Raw genomic sequence first — 9,546 nt, forward strand, 5'->3', positions numbered from 1 at the left:
CCCCCCCCCCCACCTTGTATATTCTTTCTTTGCGTTATTCATCCAAAAAAAAAAGGAGAACCCAGTCCAAACCTGGCTTTCAGTTCCGTAGCGATATCTAGTGTATTTTTAATTTTACGAGGTTATTTCTATAAATTGAATTTTATTTTATTGTATGGAAGGTAGATAGCAATAGTAGCAATAGGAGGTTGAATTTTAATTGCTTTCAAATTCCATTTTAGTTTTAGATTAAGATTAAGAAAGAGTAATCTGAGTCTTATATGTAAGCTTACCCAATCCCCATTGATTCACATTTGAGTGGATTTAAATAAAAAAAAAACCTTATTCTATTGTTTTGGCTATGGTGTGAGCCAGCTGTTATGCTTTCCCTCTCTTCTAACGCTCCCTGCTCAATCCAATTCTGGTTTCACCTACTCACGTTTGATCCCCTCTTTTCCGCACTTTCTCTGTTCTGACTCTTCTTCCTTGAGCTCCTGCTGCAATTATTCTTTGAAAGAAACCATCCATCCCCTGTTTTGAGCGGGTAGACTGGCCAGAGGGAAAAGAAGTTGAATCTTCCTCATTCCTGAGCCCTTGGTCCTAAATTTTGTGGGTTGTTCATAAACAAAGGGCGATTCTGACACTAGAGTTTGGGGCCGAAACACAGCTGCTGTGAGAAGAATCAGGTATTCAAAAAGAGCTGATTTCTGTTCTTCCTCCAGATCTAGTTTCAGTAAATAAACGTTATTTTTTCATAGTTATCAAGGCGCGACAAGGTGGCTCAGCCTGGCCTTGGTCACCTAAGCAATGCCTTGACGCCTTGTTGGTGTTGCCTTGGTCTGTTTTTACCATTCTCCATCGCCTTGGTCTCCTTGATAACTATGTTATTTTTTTTTTCACGAGTTATTCTGGAGTTTGTTAACTGAGATCACTAGTCCTATGAGTTAGGAAACTTCTTCTAGAATTTTAACTCGATTGGACTCTATTTGAAAGAGCTCTCTCAACCACAAGCCAGTAAACTCACTACTGGTTTGTTCTGTCATGAGGTTGAAGGTGACTCGGAGTTTTGGAAACTGCAAATAAGGACAGAATCTTGCTGTTATTACCAAATAGCTCTAACATTCAAAATTGTTTCTGTTTTATGCCCATACCGTTCAGATATTCCAGAGACATCCTATCTTTCAAACTTTGTTTCCTGCCTAATCTCTGATTCTGTTCCTTAACCAAAAAAAAGGCCCTGAACTTCTCTTGAAATTTCAAAATTGCCTTTCATCCTTACATATGGGCCAAAAGCGTCCTAATTAGGGTTCTGTAACCCTAGGTCGCATTAGCAAGTTTTATCTTAAACTTGCTTTAATTAATGAAAAGCTTCAATCTCAACATTGAGGCTGCACAATTTAAATTACTTGCTCAAACTCTAACTGCAATTTTTTTTTTTTTTTCAAAAAGCAAACTGGACCCAATAAAATCAGAGTTCAATATTCCCCTAAATATTATACCTTTCTTTGAATCACCCAAACAAACTTGGAGAAGTACTTCTTGCCAACAACCTTTTTTGATACTGTATACAGAACATAATAGTGAATATTCTCCATATCCTCCCTTACAGTTGTTCCTTTGCTGTAAAATTTGCTCCGAAAGATTTAGAATGCCCATCACCTCATTTAGCTTTTGCTTCACTCTGTGGCCTTTCTTTTCTAAATCATGGGACAACTGCCTTAAATCTTTCTTGTTCTGTTGGAACCTACAGTCGTACTTTAGAGTGCTTTAGAACATTTATGCATGTTTAACGCCTATGGAGAAACATCTAAAACAGACAACCTATACGTAAACCAACCTCTCTCTCTCTGTTTTTTTTTTTTTTCTGGTGGGGTCATCTTTAGGACATGGGCCACTAATCATTGCTATATTCACACCTTTCATCCCCCCCCCCTCTTTTGATAAGCCAAAAAGCTTTTATTCATTAGAAAGGTCCACCATACTACACAAGGCCTTAACAAAGGGAGGCTATAGAAAAAGAAAAGAGTGATGGAACTTATGTAAAAAGCAACCTCCAGTCTCTTTTGATGCTAGTAGGGGAAAAAAAGACCAGAAAATGTATTCACATAACAAGGTCTGCATGATCATCTTCTCTTTGACACTAGCAGCAACCCTATAATCTGATTCAGCATTGGTTCCTCAAGTCCTTAAGAGTCCTCTCAAACTGAACTTCTTACCAACTAAGCAACCAGCGTAAGAGACCAAATTTATCCACATCAAGAAAAAAAAGCATCAATTGAAAAGCAGGAGCATACATAAAATCAACTTTGCCTTGATCTTGTTAACCACATTTGCCAGTCTAAGAACAGTAATGTGGGCAACAAAAAATGCCACGCAAAATTAATACCTCATCATAATTGAGTGAGTCAAAAACAGACGTCACTTTAATAGTAGCTTGTCCAGGCTTCTTTGCCTGAACAACTCCAGAAGCAGATACAGACACAGTGGCCACATCAGAAGAGTGCCACTTATAATCATTGAATGTCTTCGCACAACCTACACAAGTTAGTGAAACACCAGTTCCATCAACATCATCAATGTTAGAGTGATCCATAGAAAAAAAAAAAAAAAACTATTGACCTCCTGTCACCCTAAGCATCATCTCCTGATAAACCCCAGGTGCCCAGGGAAGGCGAATGCTATGAGAGGAATCATTTGTGTTGCCCAGTTTAAATTTCAATTTATCACAAACCATGACTTCTTGCACGACCGTGATAACCTGCAAAAGAAAATCACCAGTAGAGCAGTTGAAACTTCTTAAATAGTATTGCATTCACAAGATCCCAGCACTCCCAGCCGTTAAACTGACTCTTTCCATCCCCCATGATAAAGATCAAGGAAACAACACTGTTTTTACAGATTTTTCTTCTTTATCTTCATGTTTTCTTCTAAAAACAAATAAAATAACCAGAAAAGAGCCGTCACCTCTTTTGTTCCTGCACGCCCCATAGGATAAGCCAAGGAAGCAGTTAATCTTCCTAGTCCCTCGGAAGTTGGCATCAAAATTTGAGGACTCTGCCAACCATGTTTAACAGCAGTACCATCTGGCACCATGAATGTATCCCAATATGCAGGCTGATTGTAGTCCAACTTGATATCATCACTCTGTTTACATGGGTAAGAGACCTTAAGTAGAAGAAACCAAGTGAAAATATTACCTAAATGATTGAACAGTCATTAAGTAAAATAAAACCAAGAAAGAAGATTACTAATAAATGCTCTAATCCATCAGTTGATTACTGTTAACAAAGAAAACTGCAATAAAAATAAAGAGGTAAATAATTGAACAGAAAAAGGAATATTACATATATATATATATATAGCTGACGAAAAGTTGTTAAGTAAGGTAAAGAAATTAGAAAATTACAGAGAAACTTAATGAGAGCAAGCAATAGGCCTTAAAGGGAAACACTTACAGTCCAAAGAGAGACCACCAATATGAATAAGATTTGTTCAGTTGTTTCAAGCCTAATTAAATGAACGTAAAAATATGCATAGGGCTCTCATGAAAAATATGCGTGCACCAGGTTGTGGTATACTTGTCAACCAGAGCCTCTCATTTCATAAAACAATTACTGCTAGTAACCAAAATATAAGAAAATAATCCCAAAATTTTCAAGATCTCAGTCATAGATGCATAGTTGTCAAGTGACGCCAAGGCGTCTAGGCACCTTGGACGCCTTGTTGGTGTTGCCTAGCGTCTAGCCCCCACGGCCGCACCAACACCTTGGGTCACCTAGACACCACGACAACTATGCATTGATGAATAAGGCCTTAAGTCAAGTATCTTGGGCACTTGAGACATTCCCATCCAAAGGAGTATCGCCCCTTCAATGCTGACTTTTCTCCAGATATTGAACATCAATACATTAACTTTTTCCATCAGAAAAAAAATAAATAAATAAATAATCAAGTTGCCAACCTGTCAGGAATATCACTAAAAAAAAAAACTCTGACCTTATAAGACAAATAGATCAAGAAACTTGAATTATAGAGGGAAAAAAAATTATAAGAAGATGAGATTGATACTTCTGTTAGGTGTATTTCTTGGGCAATTGGTCCAAGCGAGAAAACCTTCACGTGTATGACATACTGTTGTCCTACAACTGCATACCACAACATTGTAGATGGAATAGCTTCTATTCCTTCCACAGGAGCACCAGAAATAGACACAGGCACCATGTATAAATACAAAGCATCTGGTATGACGACATGAAGAGATGAGATTTGCACATGGCCAGCAACTCTGATATCTTCAACAGTGACAGTCGTAGCTCCTAGGTCCAACGCATGAGCTAATCCCATTGTAGTGTCAACTTGAGCCACAGAAGAATTCAATACGGACCACTGATGATAAGGAGATGGCAAAGTTACCACTACAAAAGCAAATGACAAAGGCTATGAGACCAATAAGAAAAACTAGAGACGAAAGATGAACTGATGAAAATTTATAACCAAACAAAGCAAAATATGGATAGATATATTAAACTATTTCACAAAAGTCAAAAGTCATGGAAAAAAATATAAACAAAGGTCTGGAGGCATTTGGACATTGGATGCATGGAAAAGTTGCTAGTTTGACATTAAATGTTGAACTGGGAAACAGGCATTCTATTGAACTCTTTGATCGAAATAGCAATTCCCAAACGGGAAAAAAAACAAAGAAAAGGGAGGTGGTTAGACTCCGAATCTGCTTTGGGGACTCCATTCCTTTGTGAGGTACAAGATGAAGAACACACTTTTTTTTTTTTTTGGGGGGGTAAATACAGTGTTGTGGTCCTTTTGCAGGGTTGTATTCTTGCATATTCCTATATACTTCAACGTGACATTTTGAATCTATAAATTACCATTAAAAAAAAGAGTCGCTATTTATGCCCCAAAAAAAAATTTTCCAAGCATGCAGAAATGCAAGACACATGATACCACTTTACAAATAAAAATTAAAAGTGAACAATGAAGAAAACAGAGACATCTTTTAAGGGTTTTTTTTTTTTTTTTCCTGAATAAGTACCGTGAAAACATAGTTCAAGCCTTAAATGCCTAAAAGGCACAATTAAGGCACTTGTCATAAAATGCATATTGAAATTCAGGGCAAAAATAAGATGCAAGCCAAAAAGCAATAATTCATACCTCCAGAAAAGTAGCAGGTCGGAATTAGGATAGTTAGGAACTCAGGATGTTAAGTACTATCTCAAAATCATGAAGTTTGACTAGACTGCTTCAAACTGAATGTGTGAATTCCTACAGACATAAGTGTGCTCGCTAAAGTAAAAAGCACTTCTTTTTACTACTTTATTAATTATTCAACAAATTCAATCTTAAATTTATACTGCTTTTCATTCAAACTCAGTCAGTTTTATAGGCAGTTTACGGTCAAACAGCTAGGAGAATGTGTAATAGAACCATTGAATGTAGAAAGAAGACCACTTCTCACAAAGACCCACTTCATTTAACCCCTAGTCCTCCTCCATAATCCATTTTGGTCATATCGCTTAATTCTTCCAAGAATCCTAATTTCACCAACTTAAAACCCAAGTGTTTGCTGGATTTTGTACACTGGTATAAAACTTCATTTTAACCTTACTTTTCATGTGAAACACAATTATTTCATGTTCAAGCATGAACTACTTCTGCCCACATACAATCTTTATACATTTGAACCCCTTCTTCCCACATAGCAGTTTTATCAATTTAAACCCTAATCATGCATGAGCAACAACAACGAATTAGCCCTATCAAAGTTGTTGGATCGAATGGCAATACCCAAGAGGGGGGTGAATTGGGTGCGAGCTTTTTCTCTTCATCTTGAAACAAACTCACAGCTTTGAGTGATCAACACTTTATGTTAACATCAAACCTCATGAAAGTACATAGAGTGATCAAACTTGTGTACTACAGAATATCAAATGAAATACACCTCTCCTAGGCGTGAGTATAGGATTGGATTTCATCCAAAATTCTTGCATGGCTCCTTACAAGAACCACTTGCAATCAAAGGTTAACACTTAAATGCATGAAGAGAATTTGCAATAGACTGATTGCAAACAAAAAAAAGCATTCAAATGCAATGAAGTAAACCAGGTAGATGGACTGAAGAGAAATAATGAATTTTACACAAGAAGGGGGTGAGAGTCATTAAAAGACACAATCGATTTTAGAGTGGTTCGGATATTCCATCCTACATCCACTACCCAAGTCCTATGGACTAAGGATTTCCTTTCCACTATGGGGATCCTTTTCCAAATGGCAGGAATCAAGCCTTACAACAACAAAACACAGTCCTTTGAGTTGGCACCTGGACCACACCTAGTCAAGGATTTCCTCACACAACTACAGTCCTTTGAGTTATGTACCCAGGCTAGCAGCCAAGGATTTCCTCATATATTACAATACATCAAATTGAGTACCTAGGCAGCTGCCAAGATTTCCTTGTGTACTCCACATATAACTGTGAGCTTTCTCCAAGCCCAGCACCTTTGAAAGCAAATGACTTCTTCCTTCAAGTCTGAAACTGCATACATGTAAGCTTAATTGCATCTTTACAAGACCATCCTCTTTGCCCTTTCTCCAATATGATTTAACATGAAGCTCATATCTAATGCGACTAGCTTTTAAGCAGCCATTTTATAGGCACCCAACTAACCTTTAAGCTAGCCATTAGAGTCAAGCTCGTTCAAGACGATTTTGAATTTAAGCTCAAGAACATTACTGGAAAGTGTTTAATGCTTCACCATCAATCAAGGACGTCATAAGTTCCAAGAAGAACTGGTTGTAAGCTCTATGGAACACCACTTAAGATGCCTAGAGAACTCCAAAGTTGGTTATCAACTAAGCCACTCATTAAATGATTCAAACTGTTAAGTTCGGATCATTCAATGCCTATTCACAAACAACACCACCACGAATGACCGTAAGACAAACAACGCAGAAACCATTGTTTCTGTTTTGATGGATGATCCCATGGGCAATCGTCCCATGAGTCCATCAGGGTTTTCCTTAGAATTGACATTAAGCTTGGTTGAGTGCAACTTCACATGGATGACTATGGACAGCAAGGTCTCTTATGTTTTCTAAGTCAAACCACCTAGCTTCTTGGTTTTTCACTTAGGTCTCACTTTCCTTATGGGCTTAATTGATCTTGTAGAGATCCTTACATAAAGATTACATAACATATTACATTCAAGCACTATTAATCTTGATCTTCACAAAAGAATCCATCTTCATCAAACTGATTTGTCTTGAAACTCTTCTTGTCTTTCATAGATACGGACGATCGCAGCTCTTCATGGTTGACCGTCTGCAACAACTCTTCAACAACCCAACATACTTTCTTCAGCTCTATAAGTTTGTCCTCACTCCTCACTGCATTGGGTTTATTCTTACAAGTTACAACACACATGTTAGAACATACAAACACACATCAACAATGGTTTTCATGTCCAAAACATATTTGTCAAAATAACAAAATCCTTTGGATTCAACAGAAGTGACAGTAAAGAAGCACTGGATCAGTGTTCATGTGTTTTATTTGGACCTTGGTTTGCACCTAAGCTTGAGCCTAGACATAACTTTAAATTTGGCCAAGTAAAAGGTGTTAAGATACGTACGACGATAGGGGGAATGTCCTCCCCATTGTGGCTGAATTTTGCTTCCTTGCTTTAGTTTATTTTTTTCCCTTAGTTAGGATAGATCTCTACTTACTAATTAGGATAGACTTCTTATTTTATCTTGCCTGTGTTACAAGGACTTAGTTTCCTAGTTTGATCGTACTACCTTGGGTGTTAATAAATATTGATGGTAGGGGGGTCTAGGTAATCACTCGGCTACCCTCTCTAGGCAGTCTTACCCTCTTCTCTTCTTCTCTCTCGGTCTCTTTCTCTCTTCTCTTACTCTCTCAAGTTACTGGTTACAGATCTTGCGTTTCTTACAAAAGGCTTATCATAGGCCACAAATAAGCTCCACTCATACATTCTGCACTTATGAGTTATGTCATTAGGAATCTTGTACCACATTGCTGGAAAGCCCATTGGCTTCCATGCAAGCTGTCATAATGTAGCTGTTTTGAATCCACAACCCTATCATGTGAGAATTCTAGGATCTTCGAAACTAATAATAATCTTTATTTAGTTTATTTTTCCAAAAAAATATATTATTTACTGTGATTACTACATAGAATCATAACGGAACCCTCTTCCTTTTTATGCAAGCAATGGTAAACAATCATACATAGTTCTGGAAGAAATAAAAAAAAAATTAAAAAAAAAAAAACTTTGAGCACACAGATGCTGAACATCAGCAGGTGGCAAGAAAGATAATCAAAGACTTTGGACTTCCAGCAGGTCAAACTTTGAGAAAATCAATTGCGCTAATTTCGTTATATGCTGCTATAGCATTATAGAAGGGTGGTTTCTATCTGGGCTTGCATCTGCTTCTTTTATTTCGTTTCCACGACCACCGGTTGTTTGTTGTGTGGGTAGTTGGGTACCTCACTCATCTATTTTTTCCCACTTTATTAATTTATCTCCAATAAAAAAATAGAAAAGATCCATCCCTTGAAACATGCTAGCTTCCTAATCAGATTCGGAAGGACTGTGGAGGAGATCTTGGAATAGATTTGTAACGCCAATCTTTGACTTTTCATCTCAGGGTTGGACCTATACGGCCATAGCACCTCTCAATCACTTGAAAAAAAAATTTGTTCCTCATTGATCTGTTTTCAGCTCTGTTTAAATATTCACCTCCCCCCTAGTTACCTAGTTCTTTTATTTAGTTTGCAACAGTTTGCATACTGCTTTTCTGCAATAGAATACTTCGAATTCCTAGAGTTTCACTCACTATACATGTTTCTAAGTTCCAACAATTAGACCAGTTTCCTTCAAAGACTAGTTAAATGACAACTTCTCTTAGAGTACATAGGTTCCCTCATCTTACGCTTCTACATACCAAAGCATGTATCCAAGACCACTAGTCTATCTTAGGTGGTTAAGCTCTCCCTAGGTATAACCTTACAGTCCTTACACAACAGTCTGTCAAACCCTCTACTTGGGAAGAAATCTATTTGGCTGGTATGATGTCCACTTTTGTAGGTAACTAAATTCTCCTCTCTTTTTTCAAAGAAAGTGTAATAAATAAACCATAAGCTACTGGAAGTCTAAAACTGAGGTCCCCTCCTCCTTCCTCCCCCCAAATTTGTAGCGCCACGCAGACCTTCATATCCTCTATGATCCCCCCCCCAACATGTTCATTCAGGTTACCACCTATAATGATATTTCACTTTGACCAAAACCTTGTACCAACCTATCCATGTGGCTTTGGCCATGGACCACTTTTTCTCTCCATCTTGAAAAGGAGAATCTTCAATTCATACCCAATTTTTGTGTAAAAACTGACAACAGCAATCTTGCCCATTGAATCAAAGCTAATTGCCTATAAGGCATGACTAGAAAAATCCTGATCAAGGATACCAATATTTTGTTTCAAACTATGAATTATCTGAAACCTTCCTGTTTTTCAATCTAATTAATTAAA

The 9,546-nt window shown here is 37.5% G+C and overlaps 1 protein-coding gene across 1 annotated transcript in view; it reads right to left on the bottom strand.

Moving 5' to 3' along the window:
- The window catches only part of LOC122078288 (nuclear pore complex protein GP210), a 60,934-nt gene that overhangs the window by 43,955 nt on the left and 7,433 nt on the right, over nucleotides 1-9,546 (bottom strand). Inside the window, exons 5-8 of the mRNA XM_042644214.1 lie at nucleotides 4,048-4,394; nucleotides 2,944-3,123; nucleotides 2,599-2,737; nucleotides 2,366-2,514 (exon numbers count right to left, since the gene is read on the bottom strand). Of these exons, the coding sequence (XP_042500148.1) occupies nucleotides 2,366-2,514; nucleotides 2,599-2,737; nucleotides 2,944-3,123; nucleotides 4,048-4,394 (815 nt within the window). The remainder of the gene's footprint in view (nucleotides 1-2,365; nucleotides 2,515-2,598; nucleotides 2,738-2,943; nucleotides 3,124-4,047; nucleotides 4,395-9,546) is intronic.

The sequence above is a fragment of the Macadamia integrifolia genome, chromosome 5 (assembly GCF_013358625.1).
Source record: "Macadamia integrifolia cultivar HAES 741 chromosome 5, SCU_Mint_v3, whole genome shotgun sequence".
In the NCBI taxonomy this organism is placed as follows: domain Eukaryota; kingdom Viridiplantae; phylum Streptophyta; class Magnoliopsida; order Proteales; family Proteaceae; genus Macadamia; species Macadamia integrifolia.